This window comes from Lipophrys pholis (genome assembly GCF_963383615.2).
Source record: "Lipophrys pholis genome assembly, chromosome: 18".
NCBI lineage: Eukaryota > Metazoa > Chordata > Actinopteri > Blenniiformes > Blenniidae > Lipophrys > Lipophrys pholis.
In genome coordinates this window covers 24,572,381-24,598,574 of record NC_137646.1, presented here as the reverse complement: position 1 = coordinate 24,598,574, position 26,194 = coordinate 24,572,381, and the positions used below count along the sequence as shown (strand labels likewise).

At 44.2% G+C, this 26,194-nt stretch overlaps 1 protein-coding gene across 3 annotated transcripts in view; it reads left to right on the top strand.

The window, feature by feature from the left end:
• gal3st3 (galactose-3-O-sulfotransferase 3) overlaps positions 1 to 24,026 on the top strand; it is a 38,250-nt gene extending 14,224 nt beyond the window's left edge. Inside the window, exons 2-4 of one of the 3 annotated variants that reach the window (XM_080486785.1) lie at positions 572 to 738; positions 19,908 to 20,010; positions 21,419 to 23,511. In XM_080486785.1, the coding sequence (XP_080342911.1) occupies positions 19,928 to 20,010; positions 21,419 to 22,754 (1,419 nt within the window). In that variant the 5' untranslated portion in view covers positions 572 to 738; positions 19,908 to 19,927 and the 3' untranslated portion in view covers positions 22,755 to 23,511. Of the gene's footprint in view, positions 1 to 571; positions 739 to 19,730; positions 20,011 to 21,418 lie in introns of those variants that run through there. The other 2 variants (XM_080486784.1, XM_080486783.1) reach the window with 2 other exon arrangements.
• Positions 24,027 to 26,194: the final 2,168 nt, after the last annotated feature.

Sequence of the window (26,194 nt, the reverse complement as noted above, 5' to 3'; positions counted from 1 at the left end):
TCATTTCAATGACTTGCTGTCGTGACTTCTGCAGAAGATTGTTCTCTTCCAAAAGGATTCAACTTCACTTAAACAAAAATTCCTCTCCTGCTACTAAATGATTGTTTGTTTGCTTTTTTCATTTATATTCGCTCGCCGTTCTCGGTAAAAGACCTCAATTTACCAGGATTAATGAAAACTGGACACCCTTTCCGCCTGTTCCTCACACTAATTACTCTACACATCACCCTGCAATATTATGGTTTATTCTATTTATTTATTTATTTTTAATTTCTCAATGATCACCGGAGACACAAGCGGAATCAAGCCGGGTAGCGACTCTCCATCAGCATAATAAACAACTGGTGATCTGCTCGCTTTAGCTATAATCAAGAATAGCGACACCCAATTAAACCCGTTTGACCCGCCGGTAATGGGCAATGAATGAGGTTGACGCCTCTCCCAGTGCTTCCTAATTGCTTGCGGGGATTTTTCTTTGCTCTAACAACGCTGTTATATTGATCCACTTTGCATTGATCGTTGTATTGCTGGACTATCGGCTCATTAGTCCGTGTCATGTGTGTCATTGCAGCGACAGCGAGGGTCGGGGTTCAGGCATCTCCGTACTCTTGGACCTGATTTCGGCTCCATATTTAGGGATTCCTTTGGTTCCCCGAGCTTCTTCCGGTCCGAGGGAAGGCTGTTGGTTTAAAAGGGGGAACGTGTCTGACCGGGATTCACAGCAAACTTTAACCAAAGGTCAGTCTTTAAAGGTGATATTCTTAAAAGTTCAAATGCAGCCTGAAGCAATCGACCGAATGTGAGAAAATGACCAGTGTGGCGTCTTGAAGGAGATTTCCATGTGTTTGGCTGCGGGGAATGTTTGTGTCGGTGTAATGAGTCACTCCTGTGTGCCGTCGGTCGGGTTATGTTCTGTTTCCGAGGCACTGCGAGATCATCATGGCGAATAGCGGAGAGCCACACCGAGGATCGATCACACCAAGAAGAGCTCATTATACCCAGATACAGATCTAAAACTATCTACTACGTCATGGCGTGCATGTGCAGTAGCAGTGTTTCCTTTGAAAGAGGATGAATCTCCGTTTCGTGCTCATTGGCGACATCCAGTGGCCAAGTCTTGGGGTAAGCTGTAATTACAGGCGTGGCCTTTAGGGGCGCTGTGACTCAACAAATACAGCAAAAACCTAGAAGAAGACGCAGAGAACATATAAATATAGTAGTTGACTAGAACTCGTGAAACGGCGTTCTCGTGTGGACGGGCATCGAGACCGATTGTTCTAAATAAGTTTTTACTTTCATTCTCAAACGGACTGCAGACGGGGGGACGGGGGTGGGGGTGGGGGGGTTATATCCCCAGTCTGGCTCCCCAATCAACAAAAAGTCACTCTCACCAAGAGGCGGCGGCTCAGCTTTACTTAGATTTTGGTGAAGTAGGTTTACTTAATGTGCAGCGCATAAATAATTAAGTAGAAGTGGGTGGGGTGGGGGGGTGGGGGTTTTCGTCTACACCTCCCAGTGAGCCACATCATGTTACCACCAAACAGAAATCGTAAATACCCTGCTTTTAGTGCAAGTTGTGGTTTGCGGAGAAGCGAGGGCTGAAACATCCTTTGTTAAATCTGCCGTTAGAATCTACAGCATAGATTCACCCCAGGTTGGCTTATTTGTACAAACCCGGCAGTTCAGTGGGGGAACGAGGCAGACTGGGAGTGCGTGGGAAGCGGCTTTGTGCTCGGCTACATCAAGTCTGGGGAAAGAGTGTGTGATGTGTTTACAAGCTTGGCAGAAAGAAATAAATGTAAAAAATGTTTACCAGACGCTGAGGCAGAAGTCCGTGTCAGCATCTTTCACGTCATTGGTCTTTTCTTTAATGTAGAGCTGAAAGAAATAGAACACACAACGACCTATTGATTAGTTTTAGTGGAAGAAATCTAACTTTATGCTCGTTTTCTATCAGGAACAACCTGAACTTTGAAATCCGAACACAGTATCTCTTCATTGAGCAAAGGTTTTGCTGAGTTTGCATGTTCTTACCGCCTGTGTGCAGGTTTTCACTGGGCATGGGCCCAAAACATACTGTATATTCAATTCCAACTGAGGAGCCGTTGACGCAACTACGCGGAAGACGGAAAACTTTCGTACGCAACTTTTTGAAAACGGCTCCCAAAGTGCAACTTTTTGAAAATGACCCCCCCCCCCCCCCCAACTTTTCTGAAAAGCTGCTACTGAGCATGCCACGGTTGTAGTAAATACTTGTTGTGTACAGAGAGCTGGACAATAACAACAATGGCCGCCTACAGAGTGGCATGACTCCTCCCAGGCCCCGTTTCCACGGCGACATTTCAAGTGCAAATGCGTCGTCCTTGCGATTTCACTTGAGAAAAGTTTCGCGTTTACGCGGCAACGTTTTGATAACGATGCAGTTTTCATGTTGAGCCACTAGCGGGCGCTGTTGGTTGCTTTCAATGAAGCCACACGCACATACGCGTGTTTAGTTTCATGACAAAAAAAAAACGAACAATAGCGCCAACTTGCGGCCTGGCGTGCATAACTACACCGTGTCCAAACACCGTTTTCAAAACGTTTTTGAAACGAAAACGTAAAAAGATGCGTTTTCATTTGAAATGTCGTGGAGACGGAGACTGGGATCTGGTTGGAGTACACAAAAAGTATACAAAAATATACAGTGTTTCTGGGAGAAGCAGGTTTGGACCCATAAATCTTTCTTTCTTTTTTTGTCACGCTGATGAAGTGCCGCCGTCCCTTTTATCTTAAGTGATGGGGAGGAAGACTGTGGCTCACTGCAGTGGAATAAACTGTCATCTGTTAAAATGGAGGATCCAAAATAGGCTGCGGCCCCAAAAACAGATAACTCTGCAGTATTCCTCGGATCTGTGCTTGTAAAACACACAATTTTTCTTTGTTGCAAATGACAATTGGTGCGTCGTCCCGGCTGGCTTGGCTCACTCTCGGGTCGGACTGGGCAGGAAGCTGCGATTCCATCGCGGGGGGAGGGGCGGTGGGGGTGGGGGGGCTCCGGGCTCGGCCTCGGAGCATTAAATTAATTTGGCACCGGAGGAAGCTGCGTTTTATGTAAATGAACAGCTGAGGTGCAGAAGCACATTGAGTTCCCTGAGCAGAATATGAATGCAGGAGAGGAGGGGAGTGATATTTTGAAGGAGTACTTCCTCCCCTGAAACGTAAACAAGACGCCCCCCCCCCCCTCCCCCCCCCGGATTGAAGCGTAGACGGAAACACGTACGGAGCGGCAGGAGAGCATCTTCCTCCGAGAGATTAGAGCTGCGATCCAAATTACGTTTTTATTCTTCTTCTCAGTGTTTTGGTTCCTTTTCCTCAAACACTAGTTACACTAGTTAATTGATTCTTAAAATGTTCTTTTGTTAATTGATTACATTTCTTTTCATCAACCGTTTCACCATTTAGTTTTTGTCATTTTGACTTTAGTTTTAAGTATTTGAACTGTAGTACTTCTTTTTCCTTCCTTCTTCTTTCTTTCTTTTTTTTGAGCGGGGGGGTGGGGGTGGGGGGGGGGGGGGGGGTTCACATTCACTTTGGAGACTGGATCACGTCACGCAATTACAACAGCTGCTGGTTAGGGGGCGCTGTGGCCCAAAACAAACACTGAGCAGAGAGGAAGTGAAGAAGAAACACGGCTCATCGATTGGTCCGGAAGCCCCGCCGCTTTAGCCCGTGGTGGCTAGGCTAGTTTAGCTCGTGGCCACAAACAACCACGATACTCCTTCAGTTCAGAGTTCGTTGGCGTGTTCACGTCACCGAAACCGTTTATGTTCTGCCAAAATATTGACAGTTCGTACGACACCGGCAACTTAATCGCCAGAGACGTTTGGACCATTAGCGTTAGCCCGATGCTGAAACTCTTAGTCATGCTACATGCTACATGCTAAAGACTTTCGGGGCCCACACACCAGCAATGCTACATGCTAAACATGAATAAAGTATTACTGAGCTCATCCTCGGTGTCGCCGTATCCCAACTAAAATTCATATTTTCATCTTTTTTCTTGACTGTTTGACTTCATTCAAATTTTTCATCAATTTAATTCGCGACATTTTAACTCTTATCTTTTATATTTTGGGCATTTTGTCTCCGCTCGTAACATTTTGGCCTCGTCCTCGACTACTCGGATGTCATTCTCGTTCATCTCCACCGTGTTGGTGGCGTTTCCACTTTTAATACTTTTTTGATTTTAATTGGCCCACGCTAATACTTGGCGTGAATCACGAACGACATTTAGGCCGCCGACGTGAGAAAAGCCCGGTCGCTTGTTCAGACGCTGAGGCGTGAACGTCTTCGTGGCGCGTTTGAGAGAAGGGAAGGTGTAGGTGTTGTGTTTCTCCACTTTTCCTCGCCGACCCCGAAGCACCTTTTGGTGACGCATCCTGGCAGCTTGTTAAAAAAAAAGAAAAAAGAAAAAGAAAATACCACTGCTGTCGTTTCTTTTACTGCTTTTTTTTTTTTTTTAATGCTCTTCTTCCACCTTTGCTGCTGCTATTCAGACTTTATCACAGGAGTGTTGCCGAGGCGAGACCCGGCTCATCTGGGTTCGGGGGATTAGGCAGCAGACGGCATGCGGCGCGTTTTGAAAAGATGTGCTTGTCGTTTGACTTTGCCAAACGGAACATTGTGTTGCTGATGTTCTCTCTCTCTCTCTCTCTCTCTCTCTCTCTCTCTCTCTCTCTCTCTGGATTTGGCTTAAGGGGCTTTGCCGGTAAGAAACCCTCTAAAAGGCTTCCATCACCGGTGTTGATTCCTCGCGCTCGTTTATTCTCAGGCCTCCTTCGTTTTCTCTCTCCATGTTCTGTTTGTCTTTTGTCAAATCTCATCCCCCCCCGTCCTCCCCCCCTCTCATCACCCTCTCTGGGGGGCCATTTAGGGTGAGATAAAGCCTGTATCTGGGGGTCCGCGGGGAGTCTACCCTGCAGACAAGTAATGATCCAGACACGCTCTCGGGCGTACTCTCACACACACACACACACACACACACACACACACACACACACACACACACACACACACACACACACACACACACACACACACACACACACACACACACACACACACACACACACACACACACACACACACACACACACACACACACACACACACACGCCGATCCAAGCAAATACAGCTGTGTGTACACACATTAGCATACATGGCGGAGTGCAGAAATGCATTTCATATGATTCCATCATGTCTCCAGAAACAGGGTGGGGTCTGAAGAGCCTCATATAAAAGCCTGGGTGGAGATCTGGGACTGCATCATAGTGAACATAAAGAATTGTGGAGGGTGGATGGATGGAGGAGGAGGAGGAGGAGGAGGAGGAGGAGGAGGAGGGAGTGTCAGAAAGATGCACCCGTTTGATGATTCCAAGTGTAAACATAACTTCCATGGCGTGTCGGGAGTCTGTTCACACAATAATGGTGTTCGGAGCCACTGGAAACGCAACTTCTCGAAAACGCTCCGACTCCGTCTCCATGGAAACGGGGGAAAACGCAGATTTATCGAAAAAAAACACGCCGACTCTGTCTCTGTTGAAACGGGGCGAAGCGCAACATTTTGAAAATCATCTGACGCGTCTTCATGAAAAGGCAACTTTTTGAAAAGCGGCTCCCACGGTGGAGGTTCCGTCGCCATGTAACCGGGGGTAAACGCTCGTGGTAAATATCTCAGTAGATGGACAATAAGAAAATAGTTGTAAATAAAATACTTTTATTTTGACAGTATGCCTAATAACGATCCACTGCAATGTCTGTGCATGAACATTGTTAATGTTTATAGCATTTTGTTCTCAATCACAAAAACAAACAACAGCACCAACTTGTGGCCTGACATGCTCACTACATAGTTTTCAGCGTTTCTACCGTTTCTGTGTAAACGGACATCGTCTTCAGAACGTTGCCGTGTAAACACAAAACGTTTCTGAAATGATGCTTTTTCCCTTGAAGACTTAAAAAATACACACAATACAACTATGTTGTTGTTTTTTTTAATTAAAGGGACAATTTTAGTTTTTCAGCATAAAAAAATATACTTTCAATGGAATTCTGTGTGCCTGCCTCTTTAAGAGTCGAGGCGCCAAGATTACTATCGTCTAATTGGAGCCTCAGATTAAGACGAGTGAAAACTAAAGTACCTCCTCAACACGAAGTTTATCTTCCTCTGCTTGGAGGAGACAAAAGGAGACAAAGGGAAACAAGGCAGGAGCCTTCAAATGTTCTGTTTTACGAGTGAAAGGCGACACAAACAAGATGAATACTCCAGAGACGACCGGAACGCCGTGCATAATTCACACAAACTAACAACTTCCCTGTCGTCAGAGATTGGATTAGGCAGTGAGGAAACCTCAGGAATGAGGCACAGCCAGCGTCCGGGACGCACACGTTGTACAAATAAATGGATGTGAAGCAGGATGGAGGGTTCAGGGATACGTCAGAGGCTTTTATTTATGTATTTATTTGTTTTAACAAAGTACTCTCAGAGATTTGTGGCGCCAACACCAAATCACATTAATGCAACTTTGTCCAAAGTACACAGAGTACACAGACAATGTTTAGTGATATTAAGAAATATCAAATTGTAGCTACACATCGAGTCTGTGGATATTTAGGGAATGCACTTACACTTTTTAGAGTATATTTGTGGAAGTTGAAAGGATTTTGCTGAAGTTTCTTCCTATACTTCACTACCTCAAAGTCAGTATACGGATAAACTTTACAAAGTGGCCTAAAACTGACAAAATTTACCATTTATAGTTAAAAATGTATCTTAATGGGTTTTATTCCCACCTTAAAGATTACCTATATATTATTGAGTACCATTACACCATAATGTAATGCATTATCTACAGAAAAGTATACATAATATGATTTCCTAGACCTATTGGGCATATGTTTTAAATATATATGTTCTACTTCTGTAGTTTTCTGTGTACAGTGCTGAGGTTCAAGTAGTTTTTTTTGTCATATTTCAAAAGATGAAGGCATCAATGAGGTACACTAAAGGGAATAAGAATGTTTCGCTCAATCATATATTATAACTAGAATAAACTGATATATATTTCATTTCCCTTGCTATATTCTTGTATTTGCATTACAGGTCCATTATTATACAGTTTTTCTCAGAAGGTCCAATAATATTGTCTTCAAATTGTATTTCCGCAAATCCAGCTTTGGTCCTGAATTTCAGTCTAAAAGTCCCTCTAGTGAGCGCGACTGAGAACAGGCTGTTTCTGTGTCTGTACCTTTAAATACTAATGAGCTGTTTCGGATCGTTTGCAATTGTAATTTGTAATTTGAGAGGGCAGAGCTCATCTACCAGAGGGAGGGTCAAAGTGAGTATCCACTACCAGAGGGAGTGGGTCCCCCCACCCCCCACCCCCCTCATGATGTCATGAAGGGAAAATCTCTGAATCGCCCGTATGAGCACATGTTCGCTAAAAAGTGGAGCAAGCGAGTGAGATGGCAGACTTTCGTCACTTCTCGAGCCTTGTACACAGCTTATATATATTACCATTAGAAAAGCATGAGAAAATTAATTTGGCATAAAATGGGACCTTGAATTTTCCCTTCCCGGACATGGTCACTTAAAGGGTTAAACCTTGTGGCTCAAAACGAAAAAGGACCGCGTCCTAATCAGGATCGCGGGCTTGAGGGTTTGATTGACGTTTCCCCCGCTCTTGGCAGGGGGTCAGGAAAAACAGACCCCCGACATCATCAGATTTTAATCAAGATTTAGCCGGGCGCTCGCCGTCCGAGTCGCCGCCCTCGTCTCTTTAGTGCTCGTCGAGTCGAAACAATCAGCCAATCTCGGCTTTGCACGGAAAGGTCCGTGACCTCAGTCTGTCCGAGCCAAATATATATATATATATATATATATAAAAAAAGAAAAAAGAACATCACCGCAGGGAAAAAAAACCACAAAAGTCTTGATCTGCATTATTTATTGTATTTCCTCCAAATAAAACGACGCTTGATTGAAAGTACGATTCCTACATTGTGACCGTTTGATTAATCTATTCAGATTTGTGCTAATAACACGTTCCCAAAAGATCAATTTAAAGGTCTCTCATAATCATGGAAGCGAATCTGGCTCAAAAAAAAATCCATTTGAAATATATTAAGAGAAAACCTTTTTCATTTTCAGATTAAAATGCATTTTTTTTGACTCATAAATAAAAATTAATAATCAATCATCCAAACTGTATATTAATTTTCTTTGACATGACTACTTATTCTGTGACTTAATGAAAATGAAAAGAGGAAACGACGATTAAGATTTAATTTTCCAAAGACTCGTCACCAGAAGTCATTTTGAAATGTCACATTTGAAAATTAAAATGCTTTTTTTTTTTTTATTTAAAGGTTATAGCCGCATTGTTTAACTCATAAATCAAAATTACAAATAGTTAATTCAAACTGCATTTTCATTTTCTTTGTAAAGAGGTGAGAAGCTCGCCGCTGCAGTGCTCGGTGTTTGTCGGCAGGGAAACACAAGGACTCGCCGATATTACTTCAGTGTACTCGTGTAACCCCGGTAAGAAATGGGTTTAAAAATACCGAGGCCCCCTCGGCTTGGCGAGGGGCCGCGGCGGGCCGAGGGAGAGGAGGAGGCTTCGAGCGTGGAAAAATAATTTCAAGCCTCATATCTTCGATTGATTTGGAGGATTCCGGAGATAAGGCCTCGGACGTACGCAAACAACCTCCGTGGAAAATGAATAGATTTCTTAGATCGCTCTCGTCCTGCAGTTCGGTCTCTTATTCCTCACTAAGGTCTGAGGATTGCTCGTTGAGTAAATCCCTCAAATCATTAAGAATCTCTAGTCCCTCAGTTTGCACTCGTATCCCCCCCCCCCCTCCCACCGCCATTTTTTTTTTTCTCCCTCCCCCTACTTGCAAGGTCACGGTGTGAAATCAAAGTCAAACTGGAGTCACTGCACCTTGTGACATAAATAAGAAAGGATCAACGGCGAGAGACATCGATCCCCGACGGGGCGGAAAATATCCAGGACGCATTGGGGTGGAGGGGATGTCGGGGGGGGGGGGGGACAGGTCAGGGTCGGGGTCAGCGGCTGTCAAGCTTTTCCATGCACTTTCCAGGAGAAAGAACATCTTCTGCCTCTGGGATCAAAACGCCACCGAATGAATTTTAAAATCAGGACTCGTCGTTTTCACTCAGTGTAGCTTCTCCGTCAGTTTTTACACTTTTCAGCTGCGACCCGACGCGATGGACTCCATCGTCCAAGAGAGACGCAACATGCCAGCCTTTTTAAAGTGCGACCCTAATACTAATGCAAGTACTTAATTCATACGGGAAACGATACGCAAAGACCAGCTCCAGCAGCTCCCGAGCAACGTCGGGGGAACTGCTGGTCCAAACGCCTCTGGTGATGAAGTTGCTGGTGGGCTCGGTCTCCGTGGAAACAGGGGGAAATGCAACTTTTTAAAATACTCTAATTTGTCTCAATGGGAATTGGAAAGTGCAGCTTTTTTTGAAAACGCTCCAGTCCATCTCCGTGGAAACGGGGTGAAAGAGACACTTTTTCGAAAAATGCGCCGTCTCGTCAAAAAGAGAGCATGACGCAACTTTTCAAAAACACTCCAATCTGTCTCCGTGAAAATGGGGGGAAAAGACTACTTTTCGAAAATGCCCTGATTCGTCTTTATGGAAACGGGGGAAAACGCAACTTTTCGAAAACACTCTGTCTGATTTGTCTCCATGGAAACAGTGTTTAATTTTGCTTTACTTAATGACTTTTGGAAACGGCTCCCAAAGTGGAAATCGCTGCTCCTGCCCATGGGCACTACGGCAGTGGTAAACAGTTCTTCTGCACATGCTCAGTAGATAATCAATCAGAACAGTTTTCCTCCGGAGTGTCATGATCGTCCAGCAGCACCAACTCGTAGCCCAACGTAGGAAAACTACAGCGTTTTCAGTGTTTCTACCGTTTCCATGGAAACAGACATCGTCTTCAAAACCTTGCCGCGTAAAACCCAACATGCAAAAAAATGCAAACGCGATGCATTTTCACTTCAGCCACACAGATGTTGATGACATTCCCTCAACCCCCAGACACACACACACACACACACACACACACACACACACATAGACATAGTTGAGTGCAGCCTAATGAGCGTATGAAAGTATCTTCATGCTCCGGGGCCACAGCTGCTTCACTCTATGATCCGTCGTCTGAACTGATGTCACTCATGACCTCTGACCACTTTGTGTAATTTTACACACAGTTTTACTTTTAGAGACCCCCCCCCCCCCATGTCTAACACACACACCTCATCAAAGATAAACTGTACACACACACACATCTTGTGGTGCTCCTGTGAGGTCCCGTTTACACCACCACAAGTGAAAACGCATCTTTTTCTTTCTTTATCGTTCCAGTTTAGACGGCAACGTCTTGAAAACAATGTCCGTTTACACTGAAACGCTGAAAACGATGTAGTGGGCATTCCAGGCCACTCGTGGGCGCTGTTGTTCGGTTTCTGTAGTGAAACTACACACACGTATGTGGAGAACAATACGCTCTAAGCATTAACACTGGGAGAACGCCGACATTCGTATGGACAGACGACCAAGTCGGACTGTTATTCCAGTGACTGTCAACTATACACCAAAAACAGAGAAGAAGACACGGAGCGTGAAAAAACTGTCAAAAAACACAAATCCAACATGTCATCTTCTTAAAGCGACAGGTGTCAGCAGCTTCTGCAGCTCGACCTGGAGCAGGTCGACCGCCATTGTCGTTTTTAAAAGACGTCATGGGGTTATAGGTTGAGAGGCGGGACTATGACATCATCGCTTTCAACTCCCAAAATGAAGCTTTTCTCTAGAAATTGGATTATTGTTAATTCCCCTCCCCCCCCCCATCTCTGTCACCGTGTGTGTTACTTCCTGTCACTTGCTGTGTATCTCTGAATCGCAATCCTCTTATTTGCTGGATATCGGCAGAGCCCGGCGTTTACCCTGGGAAAAAAACACAGAGGAGAAAGAAAGAACTCTTTCTATTTGTTTTCATCGATTTATGAACAGGTGACATTTCGGAGGTGGCGCAGCTTTACACAGCTGCAGCGGCGGGGATGTTAAAAAAATAAAAATATAAAAAAACCACCTCTGGGAAACAGTGGAGGCGAACCGCAGGAAAAAACGAAGATAGAGGAGAGTTAAAGAAACACAAGAGGAAGTAAAGTTTGTTTCACCTGCAGGGGAAGAGTTTAGGAGAGACGCGAGAATAATCCCGGCACACACCCGGGACGCAAATTGTATAAACATCCACTGCTTTAATTCAGTGTGTTACACAAACAGGAAGATAATCCTGCCAACCCATCTGTGCATTATGAAATCAATAAAAGTACAAATAAAAACTGTTAAGATATAAACATAGAGGGATAAAACCAACAGATACTCATCACACACAAGAGTACATTCCATTACTATACAATATATTTCTCATTAGTTGTAACTCAAACAACTAGTTGAAGCAATTAATTCTCAAAACTGATTACAGTATAACGGCCGTATAATTTGAGACTTGACTTGGAAAAAAAACACAGTGGATTTAAATTTATTGAGGTTGATATTTTTCTCAAAAATAGTGAAGTTAATCTGCCTTTTAAAGGTTTTAAGTGTTGTGGATTTTTTAAAAATTATCAGACCAGGTTATTCCATAATCTTTCATTGGGCGACGCAGCAGCAGAGAAAAATCTGGGATTGAGGAGAATCGCTACCCAGGGGTGTTTTTTTTTCTTTCTTTTGTTAAGAAGTAATTATTATAAAAAAAAATAAAATAAGGCCCTGTTGCCACGGCAACATTCTGAAAACGTTGTTTGTTTACATGGCACCAGGAGGAAACGTTGAAAACAATGTAGCATTTGCATTTGCAGCGTTTCTGCTACACGGAACTCGTTTTTTGACGAAGTCAGAACGCTTTCAAAAAGTTCCACCTTCTCAAAAGGTTGTGTTTTCAGTGACTCCGAGCGTCGCCGTCGTGTAAACCGACACCCGAAACGCAACCAAAGTTTTTGTGTTTTCACTTAAAATCGTAGTCGTGTCCTTGTAGATAGCGGAAATCTATCGTGGTCGTTGAACAATAACAACGATGTTCGCCTCCAGAGTGTCACGTCTCCCAGTCCATATTCTCATGGGCTTTTATTTTGACAGTCACCGAAATAACAATCCAACTGTCTAATACATCAACATGCATGTTTCTGGGCGGCGGATTGAAAACATGCAATGTGAGGCAGGAATATTGTCCACGGCACCACTTTAAGTAAATTCAAATGGACATTCGGTCCAGCGTGTCTCTGTTGCTGGTCCGACTCATATATGCTGCAGCAGGGGCAATATGCTAATGTCATGCTAATGCCTCCCCTCTGCGTTCTAAACTTTTACCTCCAGATCTTAGACATTCCCTAATAACCACGTGTGAGTGAAATCCACCTGGAACTGATAATCCACCGTCTGGTCAGGGATTATGTATGACATCCTCCTATTCAGCCCGTTTTGTACTTAAATCCGCAAAAGAGGGACACGCCTCCTCGCGGACCGTCACTCACTTAATCATCAAATCAATGCCCCGGTTAAATTCCCCCCTCTCTCAATCGTTGTCTGCTGACGGAGGGATCGGGTTTCCTCTCGCCAGGCTATCATCGGTGGAGAAACCCAATCAGACCTTGGTAATTAAAGAAGGCAGAGTCGGTCCAGGAGGAGGCGAGGAGGCGAAATCCCTTTCCATATTAACTCCGTGTGACACATGATCCACCTCCATCCACCCCACACACACACACACACACACCCGGGGCTCCCCTCACTGCGCTCCTGCGCCGCCATTGTGACAACGGCGAGCATCGGCAGCTCTGATCTCGTCACTGAAACAAGTCTGCGTCTCAGAGCAGGTATTATGGTGACATTTTCATATGCAAATGAGCAAGAGATCCAACCCCCCCCCCCCCCCCCCCCCCCCCGGACCCAGTGTAACTGAATGGAATTGACCCGCCTGGAAAAAGGTGGCGTGTTAGGATGGTGACGGAAAGTTCACCCTGTTCCACTTAGAGGAAATGTTTTTAACACTCTATAAGACATAATATTGAAAATAAAATCATAGTATATCTCAATATGCTGTGGTAGATTTACAAACTTGCAACTTCTTAAATGCCAGTAATATTGTTTATATATCAAATTAAATGAAATTAAATTATTAACATCTCAACATGATGGTACTAATAATAATAGTAATAATAATAATAATAATAATAATAATAATAATAATATTATCCCTTCAAAAAGTAGCATTTTCCCCCGTTTCCATGGAGACAGAACATTTTCAAGAAGTTGCCACAGCGACGCAGTCGGAGCATTTTCAAAAAGTTACGTTTTCACTTGAAAATAGTTCCTTCTGCTCATGCGCCTGTAAACAAACATGGCGGCCCCCGTAGCGGTTTGACTCGGATTCTACTTTTATCGTCCAAATCGGTAGTTTAGTAGTTGGTACTCTCCCCTGATATCATCCGATTCATCATCCGTCCATACGGATGTCGGGTTTTATCCATTTGTATAGCGTGTCTGTGGCGTCTGTGTGGGTTCATTATAAAAACAAGCGACAGCGCCCTCCCATGGCCCGGCATACTAACTACATTGTTGTGTCCGCTGCTGTAGTGTAAACGCAAATTGTAGTAAACGCCACGTCACATTACCCGCAGTCAGTTTTTTCCACTGTTACTTAAACAGTCTGCAAACAACAAATACATACAACCGAGTTATTTCCCTTCCAGATTCTCGGGTTTCCAAGCTTTCCTTCATGAAGAGTCGAATCTTTCAAGACGTTTTCATTTAGATTCTCGAATGTTCATTTCCTGACGAGAACACCTGAAGTTGTTTGCCCGCGCCTCGTCTCCCGTCAAAAAACAAAAGGAACCTGACAATTAAGATGCTGAAGAGATTTCTACTTTTTTTTTTTTTTTTTTTTTTCCTCCCTCAGACTCGGCGTCCTGGCAGATCCGTCTCCTGTGGGTGTGAAGTGATTGACAGTAAGGGGAGCGTGATGCGATAAGGGGCACGGAATTGAAAGCACTCGACTCGGGCACGGCGAGGAGGAGAAATAAATATAAAAACAGTAACTGTGGCAGAACCACATTAAGGTGTCATGTTTAATGTGATGGATTATCCAAGCTCAGGCAATTTTCAAGTCGCTGGAGGTTGTTTTTCATGCTGTTATGAGATATTACGGCGGCAAATGATTTCTTCTGAAGGTAGGAAAACAAGAACATGAACACCTTCAACCCAGCGTGCAGACAAAACGGTAACAATGTGAGAAGGAGAGCGGGAGACGGGAAACAAGGCTTAAATATAAATGTATTTTGTTCATTAAAGAGCTGAAAGAAACTCGGTTTTAGTTTCTGTGTAGATTTTTTTCCCACAACTTTCTGCAGCGTAAACAAACTTTGTGTTGAAAAATGTGTTTATCTTGTTTTTTCGGTTGTAAAAAGACTGAAACTGATGCGTTTTGCTTGATAACCACTTCAACCTGCAGACTTACTTTCGGTTTAATTCTATATCTCAAGATTCATGTTTTAGCCCTCGCTGTCACTGGTTTCCCCTCGTGTGAATCAATAGACGGAAATATTTGGGAGCAAAGCAAAGGGGGGGTGGAAGGCAGCAGATTAAAATAAATGTCTCGTTTGTTTTTGTAATAAAAGCACACACACGTAGAGCAGAGAACAATCCGAATTAATCTTAACATCAACAATGTTCGTACGCGGACATTCTAGTGGACAGACGACCAAGTTGGATTGTTATTACGGTGACTTTCAAAATAAAAGTAACAAGTCCCAGGAGAGTATAGACTGAGAGTCATGACACCATGAAGGAAACTTTGTTCTTATTGTCTCTACTGAGCATGTGCAGAAGAACTAGTCACTACAGCCGTGGTGAGGATGATCAGTCGCAGCTTTAAAAAAATAAGTTGCGTTTTCCTCCGTTTCCAGCAAGAGGGAGTGTTTTCAAAAAGTTTCATTTTCCTCTGTTTCCATAGTTTCCTTTGCTCACACGAAAAAATTAAAAAAAAACAATAGTGCCGGCGTCTACAAACATCCACGCCGCAGGCTCATTTTTAAATTGCATGAGGCTCAACGTTTATACTAGTCCTGTTAGCGGCTAATGCTAGCAGCTAGCGCTAGCCCGACTGGCAGTTCGGTCCTGTCTGTTTACTTGTAAATTCAGTTGGGAGAGTCGCAGGAACGTTGTTGTTGTTGTAGATCAATTTAACGGCGGTGGGTTTAAGATATCGTCCTCCTGCGTTGACGACAATCAAAACCTCCTGTTTTGGGGGGTGGCGCCCCCTTGTGGGCGATTCTGGTTTGAACAAAGTGCCCAAACAAACAAAAAAAGGAAACTGCCATTTTCAAACCTCAGCTTTCAACTGAGTTCCAACACCAAAAGACATGTTTTAATAAGGAAAAATGTAATTTCCGGGTGACAACTTTTTTACAAACAATATCTTACAAAACGAAAATGTTGCGTAAACGCTGCCTAATAGACAGCGCATGTTGTCATTTCAGTGTATTACATCAATAGTAAGACGTAATAAAACTAAAAGGAGAACGTGATTGAAGTAAAGACGGAAACTAAACACGATTTATGCTATAAAAGATGAGAGTTTGTGAACGTAAGCGAGTTGAATGTTGAGATCAATTAGCGAGAGACACTGTCGCCGCCCTGCTGGGAGGAGAGAGGACAAACCGTATCGACACCAACAGTCACACATCAACCAGCCAATCAAACTGTGTGTCCACTGCAATTAGTACACCAATTAGTGTGTGTGTGTGTGTGTGTGTGTGTGTGTGTGTGTGTGTGTGTGTGTGTGTGTGTGTGTGTGTGTGTGTGTGTGTGTGTGTGTGTGTGTGTGTGTGTGTGCGTGTGTGTGTGCATTCCCACCGAGCTCAGCCCACAGCCGTTTAAAGGTTTTTAAACTAAATTAAAGTGTCAGTTTTCACTCTAATCTCACAAAGCTTGCCTTTAACAACTTGACATAAAATCAGCTCCTTTTTCTTTTCTTATATATATATATATATTTTTTTTTTGCACCGAAGGCTTAATTACGACGTGGGAAACGGATCTCGATTCTACTTGAAGGCGATGACTCACTTTTCTCCGCCACAGTTTTCTCAATTTGCACATGAAATGAGCTCATTCTTATTTATGAGCTTTGGATTTCCAGACTAAAGTGTGACTCTGTGTTTTGTGGCATGGAAATTGTTCTTATGGGTTTTTTTTATTGTGCATTCATTAATGATTCCTGCGAGCCGCTTTTCCATTTTTGAAATGTTTGAAATTCCAATGTTAAAGTGATCTATTTCCTCTGGCATGTTTTCCTGCCTTCATTTTGACACCATTAGTTTATTAAGCTTTATTAAGATTTTGACTGGGAGCACGTCATACCTGTCATATCATTTATCCAAGGAGCAAAACTTTTTGAAAATGCTCCGAATCTGTGGAAACAAGGGGGAAATGCAACTTTTTGAAAACGCGCCGACCACGTTTCCATGTAAAAAAAAAAAAAAGGGGGTGGGGGTGGGACTTTACTTTTTGAAAACTCTAACTCTGTTTCCGTGGAAACGGGAGGAAAACACCTCTCGTCCTCTGTCAGGCTAACTACTACCAGTTCCGTGTGATCGGACATCGCATTTAAAACGTTGCCTTGTCAACGTGGAACTTTTCTGAAACGAAAAAAGGCAAAAATGAGGCTTTTTTTTTTTTTTTTACTCGAAACCTTGTCGTGTAAACTGGGCCTCGGTTTGATCAGTCGGCGATTTTGACTGATTTCAGACGCTGACGTTGGACTGAGACGTCGCGTCAATCGATTCATATGAATTTTCTTTGAAAGGTGTGTTCACGTCCGCGTTGGCGGTTTAGCGATGTTCAGTGAAAAATGTTTGAGTCGGCGCGAAAAGTCTTGTTTGCAAAAATGAAAAATACGAACGTTTATTTACATGTAATTTGGAGAATCAGCTGCACGTTGCTCCTCCTCGCCGACATTTCATGAGTCTCTACGAGCTAAATGACGAGTCACTTCATCGGAAACGTAAATTCCGAACTGCCAGACAGATTTAACACTTATTTTCCTCCCGTTTGGACTGCCTGCCTGTACGGCGAAGCCTTAATGATCATTTTTATTGGAGCGGAGTCGCGCTGCCACGCTCAGTCGTTTGAAATTGATGCCCTCGTTGACGCCTCCCTCCGCCGGATGGCGTGAAATACGGCGGCGCGGAGCGACGGTGTACGGGGCGGTGTGATCGAGGAGAGAGAGACGTCCGTCATTGTTAAAGCTGTCGAGGGAGAGAAGGACGCTGTCCCGGGTTCCATCGCCGGAATTATTCTTTTGAAGTGCAACGCAAAAGTGAATTTATTCACACGGTGGTCTCGTGTTCAAACAAATTAGGAATCATTAACAAGGGGGTCAAAGTTGCCGAATAAACAAAGAGTCTTTCCTTCCTACCAATAATAAACAGAAGAAAAATATTTGGCAGAATGAAAGATGGCTCCGCCCCTCTGATCAAAGCTCTGCCAACTTCCTCCTTATGAACCTTATAAATCTTCCTGCCGGTGGAACAGGTTGATTAGGTTTTCTATAGAGTTGACATACAGTATGTGACAAGATCGTCATTTTGGCCACGTCTATTCAAACCCAGCCAAAAGAAATTGCGCAACACACCAAGATGGCCTGCTAAACAATGGTGTATAAAGACAAAGCGCCAGTAGGCGGTACACTACCTCCGACTCCTGCCTGCATACCTTGGCCTCTTTGATCTGCAGCCTTGTGTTGCACAATTTCTTTTGGCCAGGTGTGAATAGACGTGAGCCCCCGGCCGGCTCAGCTGGTAGAGCATGAGACTTGTAATCTCAAGGTAGAGGGTTCATGTCCCACGCCGAGCGCCACCTTCCCGTGGGCTCGCCACCTGCAGGAAGGTTCTTAATGGGTGCTATGTGATCTGGGTGATGGTGCTCAGACTGACACCCCCGCGACCCAGAAACTGATAAGAGGGAGAAAATGGATGGATGGATGGATGGATGGATGAATAGACGTGGCCAATCACTGCCGATCTTGTCGTATATTGTCAGCTCGCTGGAAAACCTCATCAACCTGTTCCCCCGGCACCTTTGCACGCACTTCCTATCCTTGGGGAGCCGTTTAAAAGAGTGATGCTCGATTGTGTAGGGCCTCTGCCAAAGAATTAATCTGGGCATCAGTATATTCTGAGTTTTTACTACGTCCTCCCACGACCCGGGATTTCTCACACTCGTCTAAAGTTTGACATGAATCCAGCCGAGGAGCTACTGGAACGCGACATAAACTTGCCGTCACTCCATTGGTCCAAGCAGCCACAACAAACTAGTTCTAAGTGTAAAAGTGAATTTAATTACATGGTGCTCTAGTGTTCAAATAAATTAGGAATAAATTGCCTAACAGAAACAAAGTCTTTCCTTCCTGCACAATAATAAACAGAAGAAAAATATTTGGCAGAATGAAAGCTGGCTCCGCCCCTCTGATCAAAGCTCTGCCAACTTCCTCCTTATGAACCTTATTAACCTTCCTGACTTTAGGCCGATCAAAAGTGCCGGTGGAACAGGTTGATTAGGTTTTCTATAGAGTTGACATACAGTATGTGACAAGATCGTCATTTATTGGCCACGTCTATTCAAACCCAGCCAAAAGAAATTGCGCAACACACCAAGATGGCCTGCTAAACAATGGTGTATAAAGACAAAGCACCAGTAGGCGGTACACTACCTCCGACTCCTGCCTGCATACCTTGTCCTCTTTGATCTGCAGCCTTGTGTTGCGCAATTTCTTTTGGCCAGGTGTGAATAGACGTGAGCCCCCGGCCGGCTCAGCTGGTAGAGCATGAGACTTGTAATCTCAAGGTAGAGGGTTCATGTCCCACGCCGAGCGCCACTTTCCCGTGGGCTCGCCACCTGCAGGAAGGTTCTTAATGGGTGCTATGTGATCTGGGTGATGGTGCTCAGACTGACACCCCCGCGACCCAGAAACTGATAAGAGGGAGAAAATGGATGGATGGATGGATGAATAGACGTGGCCAATCACTGCCGATCTTGTCATATATTGTCAGCTCGCTGGAAAACCTCATCAACCTGTTCCCCCGGCACCTTTGCACGCACTTCCTATCCTTGGGGAGCCGTTTAAAAGAGTGATGCTCGATTGTGTAGGGCCTCTGCCAAAGAATTAATCTGGGCATCAGTATATTCTGAGTTTTTACTACGTCCTCCCACGACCCGGGATTTCTCACACTCGTCTAAAGTTTGACATGAATCCAGCCGAGGAGCTACTGGAACGTGACATAAACTTGCCGTCACTCCATTGGTCCAAGCAGCCACAACAAACTAGTTCTAAGTGTAAAAGTGAATTTATTTACATGGCGCTCTAGTGTTCAAATAAATTAGGAATAAATTGCCTAACAGACACAAAGTCTTTCCTTCCTACACAATAATGAACAAAAGAAAAATATTTGGCAGAATGAAAGCTGGCTCCGCCCCTCTGATCAAAGCTCCTCCTTATGAACCGGGGTACTTCAACCAATCAGGTCGTCGGGACGCCACAGCCCTAATTCCATAGTTGATTGACAAAGACAATCCCAGATGACACAGAAGCACACTGATACACATACACACACCCACAGACACACACACAGATACGACAGCAGTCGTAACAAAACTCTCTCTCTCTCTCTCTCTTATACTCTCTCTCTCACCTCCACCTGTTCGCCCTCGCTGCTCGGCCTCCTCTTGATCCGGCCTCATTGTTTCCTCCTCTTCCTCCTCCTGCTTGCAGTCCCAGTGAAGCAGAGAGACATGTCGCAGAAGAAGATATTCCTGGTCTTCATCGCCATCAGCACCGTCAGTCTCCTGCTGCACCATGGGGGTCACCTGAGCTGGTGAGTGACTGAATCACACGCCCACGATACGCCAGGAAAACACGGTGTCCCTGCTACTTTCCCCCATCAGGCCCATATGGCGCTAATTACAATGAAGAATCCCGACGATGGCAGCTCCTGTCGTCCTCCTTCAAATTAAAGCGGCTCCGGCTTATTATTGTACTCAGATGTGGAGACTTTGAACGCCGATGTTCCACCACGGGGTTCTAGGGACCAATTATAAAAGCAGAGGGAGTGTAGACTCTTTTTTTTTTTTGACAGTGCAGTATTCTGTTGTATTATTCATATTTTTTCTGTCGTACTTCACTGACCCTCCTTGTGTCGACAACTTTTGAAAATGTGACCTTCCATGATCTTTAATTTTTTTTTTGCTGCACAGACGGTGTGCGATAAGGCCTTAACGACGTGTGGAGGAAAAAATAGTTAAACTCAGGAATGAAGCGCTGACGGAAGTGTTTTTTTTATTTTTTCAAAATAAAACTTTTGATTCTCTTTTTGCGGCCCAGAACCAAATAAAATACTGTATAAGAAACACTGTAATGTTACATGCACAAACTTATTTTGATCCAATTAAAAGTTTAAAAGGAATAACACACTGTTGCAAAATATTAGTGCTGTCAATCAATTGAAAAAATGTAATAATTAACTGCACAATTTTCTGTAATTAATTGCGATTAATCACATTGTATTTCTCCGGAAGACTGAAACTTGTAATGGATATTTATTCAGGGAAAATCACATTTGTTATTGGTATCGTTATCAGTGTATTTCTAATAAGATGGGAAATTGACCTACACATAAAGTAAACCAATATGATATCACTGAATAAACTGGGTAGTTCAAAAGCATTGTGGCGTCTATTTAATAAATGTACTTCCAAACATGTAGGAACTGAAAATAACTCATCAGATTTTATTTTTATGAGGCTATCAGTAAGTTCATATCGATTATAATTCAGCTTGCAGTTGGTAAACAATGAAGTTGCTTTGTCATCCAGCGACTGTACGGCAGACGGACAGTACATTATCCTGCGCTCTCCGTCCGGTCCATTACTCAGTGGGTTTAAACTCCTTCATTATCTCGCACTCTTTTCCTTATTTCTTCTTGGCTTCCCCACACCATCACTCCTTTTACCTTCCTGTCGTTCTCCCCCTGTCCTGCTCCACACCTCGGCCTTTTTCCATTAGGAGCCCAATGTCTGTGCAATTACTCGGCTAATGTCCCTATTTTATCTGAAGTAGCAGCTACTCCTCTTTTTTGGACCTAATGGAGCCTCAAATAAATACATTTTTCTCTCTCTCTCTCTCTCTCTCTCTCTCTCTCTCTCTCTCTCTCTCTCTCTCTCTCTCTCTCTCTCTCTCTCTCTCTCTCTCTCTCTCTCTCTCTCTCTCTCTCTCTCCCCCTCCAGGACCATGGAGGCCTTCCACCTGGGCTGCCCCGCCCTGCGCTCCCACCCGGCGGCGGGGCTGAAGCCCAAGCACACCAACGTAGTCTTCCTCAAGACCCATAAAACCGCCAGCACCACCATGCAGAACCTGCTGTTCCGCTTCGCAGAGCGCAACAACCTGACGGTGGCGCTGCCCGTGCAGGCCTGCAGCCACCAGTTCTGCTACCCGCGCCCCTTCGCCGCCCACTTCGTGCACCCGCACACGCTGCCGCCCAACGTGGTCAGCAGCCACATGCGCTTCAACAAGGGCGAGCTGCAGCGCCTGATGCCCAACGACACCGTGTACATCACCATCCTGCGGGAGCCGGGCTCCATGTTCGAGTCCCTGTTCAGCTACTACAACCAGTACTGCCAGAGCTTCAAGAGGGTCCCCAACGGGTCCCTGGAGGCCTTCCTGGACGAGCCGTGGCGCTACTACCGGCCCGACGAGAAGGACTCCATGTACGCACGCAACACTTTGACCTTCGACTTGGGAGGGGACAAAGACCGCCCAGCGACAGACGTGGCGTACGCGCGGGCCTTCGTGGCCGAGGTGGAGCGGGTCTTCTCCCTCGTGATGATCGCCGAGTACTTTGACGAGTCGCTGGTCCTCCTCCGCCACCTCCTCTCCTGGGATCTGGACGACATCCTCTACGTCAAGCTCAACATGCGGACGCCGAGTTCCAAGCGGAGCCTGACGCCAGGCCTCCCCGCCAAAATCCGGGCCTGGAATTCTTTGGACGCCCGCCTGTACGACCACTTTAACGCCTCGCTGTGGCGCCAGCTGTCGGCCCTTGGCGCGGCCTGCGTGGCCCGAGAGGTGCGGCTGCTCCGGCGGGCCCAGGAGAGGCTAATGAGGAGCTGTTTCGGCGGGAGGATGCCGCTGCTGCGGTCGGCGGCGCAAATCAAAAACAAAGACCTCCGTCCCTGGCAGCCGAGCGGGAAAGTGGACATTGTGGGCTACGACCTCCCGACAAACCTGAGCCACGGCTTCTCCGGCCAGGCGCAGGAACTCTGCCTCAAGCTCATCATGCCGGAGGTCCAGTACACCCAGGTGCTGCTGCGTTCCCAGTCCCTGCGGTACCGCCGCAGCTACCAGCTCCGCCCCCAGCCGCCGTCACGTCCGCTCCAGCAGCCCATACACACAGTCCTGCCTCGACACCCTCAAGTCCACCGAGACCAAGCGCCGCCGCCACCCGCGGCTCCAGGCCCTGCCTCAGGAACAGGGTCCACCGCCACCTCGAGGCCGGCGGCGGGATCTCCAGGTCGGACCGCAGTGTTAGGGCCTCAAGCTTCACAGAGCGAAACTGCAGAGTGACTTGAAAAAACAAACAAACATATGTGTCCAACAGACTGCGTCATTCTTCCCATCCCGGCCCCGGACTCCACCATAATGAAAAGGGGACGAAAATATTTGATATTTCGTCTCGTTTTAATCCCAAATGGAGTTTGTGATATAAAAAAAAACAATTAAGGGGTTAGAAATATATGAACTTGAACTTGAATCTCTCGCTCGAGACTTTTAGCTGAAAAAAAAAAGGTTCTTTGAAGCAAATCTGTTACTTGCGACTCAATAGGGAAGTGGTGATATCGGGCCTATTGTGAGGCACAGAGTGCGTCTTTGTGTGTATCACACTGGTAAAAGTATCACATTACTTTGCTTTTATTCTTTGTTTCTCGGGCTCCCTCTCTCTCCTGCTCCCTGACATATGCCACTTAAAGTCCTTGGGAGAGCCATAATGACATAAAGGGATCGGCTGTCAGGTTTCCAAAGAGCCTCCTAAGAGGCCGGGCGGACTCTGAGATCACATCCAACCAATAATACAACAGCACAACAACAACAAAGGAAAAGACTCTTCTTGGAGGAGACAAGAGACACTTGGACCTGAACAATCCCTCCATCCACACAGAAGAAACCTTCTCCTCCAACCTTCTATGTTGTACGTCAAGCTTTCTAGACGATTCCTTTCTTTCTTTCTTTTTAAAGATTATTGCAATAAGATCTCCAGGCCTCCATCTTATATATGAAAGACATGGATTTAATAACCTACCAGCAAACGCTGGGGCAAACAACAACAGCAACAACAAAAAAAAAAGCATAAAGCCACTTGACAGGACAAAGACTTGAAAGGCGTCCGGAGTCACGCTGTCTGAATATTTAATCGTCTCCTCTCGCCTGCGTTCTCGGGTTACGCCGCCGTATGTTTTTTTTCATCAAGGAACGCGACTTTGGATCCAGGTGAAAGCTTCTCGAGTCGCAGGAGGCTGAAGGAAAGTGGGGAAATGCCACCACTTATCTCCGCTGTGATTCCTTTATATTCTGCTCGTGCTTATTGTGTCATTTCTGTTTTATCCTCCGGCGATCAGCAGGGGGCGCTGTTAAGCGGGGGGAGGGGCGTTTGTGAGACTTGCGTGTGAGATTTGATTAAAATTATATATTATTTATTCCGCTGAGGTTTTTTTTTTTTTTTTAAATTGTTATTTGACACGAATCACTGGATGAGAGCAGGAACGAGGTATCAAATATTTACTCGATTCTTCTTTTACATAATGCAGAACTAACAAAAATAAAATACGTGAGCGTTAAGATTAAATCGTTCACTCTGCGCTACTTAAGTGCTCAACCACACGACGTGTGGTTTGTCGCAGGTGAAAATACATAAACTGCTGCTGTTTTGACAGGATAAGAGGAAGAGAAACGGTACGCTTTTTATTTCGAAGCCGCTGAATGTGTGGATCTTGTTACCGGGGAACCTCGGCTGGGAAAAACTTGAGACACGTTTGTGTTGATTTTGAAAATCCGAGGAAGCGTATTGCATTCACATGTTACAGGATAATACTGTTTGTCATAGTTTGTTGTTAATAAGGGATCTCTCTGATTATTGTGCCAGTCATTTTCCCGTATTTCTCATCATTTAAAACAGTTTTTGGTTTTTTTTGTCTTTATTTAAAAGTATTTTCTAAACCTAAAGACAAGTAAAACTTGAGTCGAGCTCCTCTGCGTAATTTGGAGTTTTTTTATTCAATCAGATGTAAATGCAGTACGCTTTCTTCAAAAAATATGTCCGGATACTTGTATTGTCTCCTGAAGGTACTTACACTGTAAAGAAAAAAAAACTTGGTTCAAGTGGGTGAAGCTGGATTACATGTTTTTTTGTTTTTTTAAATTTGTTTCTTGTTCTCTCTGTTGACAAATCCCACGAAAAGACAAAAAACAAAGCCTGAAGTCGTCTGCAGACGCTCATTGATTCCTTTCATTTTTGGTGTTTTCACGGGGATTTATCTAAGAGGGATACAAAAAAAACAAAAAAACAATAAAGTTAGAAAATCTGTGTTTTATGGATCATTTCTGTTGAGACGCTGCTTCTCGGCAATCTGTTTGTTAGACAAGCGGCCATATTTGGAAAACGTATACTTTTCTTAACTTTTCCTTGGAAATCAAAAGAAAACATGCTTTAAAGTAAAAATTTCAATTGGAAATGCTCCACTTTGTATCATCCTTCCTTCTTCTTGGTAATACACCAGTGCGTAATATTAAACTCTCATCCAATACAACAAACAAGTCATATCGACGAGTTTCTGAATAAATTTGTAGGACTCGGTAGTGTAGAGGATTTGGAAAAAGGGTGTGAGTTTTATGCTTTCCACCAGCTTTTTTTGTCATTTACAAATTGAAAAACCTCGTTGAGATTCAAAATGTTTTTTTCAAGAGTGTCGACAGGCAGCGGTACATTAAAATTCCAGACAAAACAGGCACTTAAAAAACATCAAACATATGAGAAAATGGTCAATACATTAAAAAAAAAAAAAAAAAAAAAAAAGCAAATTTGTTAAAAATTAAAATTAAAAATTAAGTCTATTTAAGTTTTTTTTGTTTGTTTTTTTAATATGGGGCCCCAAACCTGAATGCCTAGTTTTTCTAACAGTATTTCCATTGGTGTTATTTTAACGGTTACATTTGGAAGGAAAGAAGGAATCCTACATCCATGAAAAAACTCTTTTCAAGAAGCATTGATGAAAACAGAAATAATCTACTAAACATATTCTCTCTCTTTTTTTTTTGCGTTTTGATGTTCGGTCAGTTGACTGTGTGAAAGAGTTTATTAGAATCCAACCACTTGTGTATCTACTGTTTATAAAAAACAAAACAAAGTGCTGTAACACAAAGAAACTGAATGTATGTTTTTGTTCGGGGAGCGGCAGATACACAGCGCGTGCATCAAGAGTTTATTTCCACTTTATTTTATTCATGGGCTTTATACCAGACGGTGACATTTTTATTCCCTTTTATCACAGCGTGTCACTTTAATGAGACGGAAAGGGCAGCGGCCGTTACGTAACGGGGTTGTTTTGTCTGAATGATTAAGACAAACCAACTTAAAGGGATATACTGGAGACAACAAAGAAAACCAAACTGCCAGCTACAATACTTCGTGCACTGTTGATCTGTGTCATTTTGTACTTTTTGAGCCTTTACGTGTTTCCACAAAAGCATTTCTGTGTCAGATCCGACCGAGGCTGTTTACTCGGCAGCGTTTTTGAGTGTTTTTGGGGCTGTTTGTTTACACGACAATGGCGTTGGGAGTCAACTGAAAACAGCGTTCAGAAACTGGCCGTGTAAACAAAAACACAACTTTTCATGGAAAAGTTCGGCACTGATCAGAAACACCCCTTTACACGACAATGTTTCAAGAGAAAACGCATCATTTTTGCGTTTATTCAAACACAGCTTAGACGGATTCAGAAACATTTCTGAAA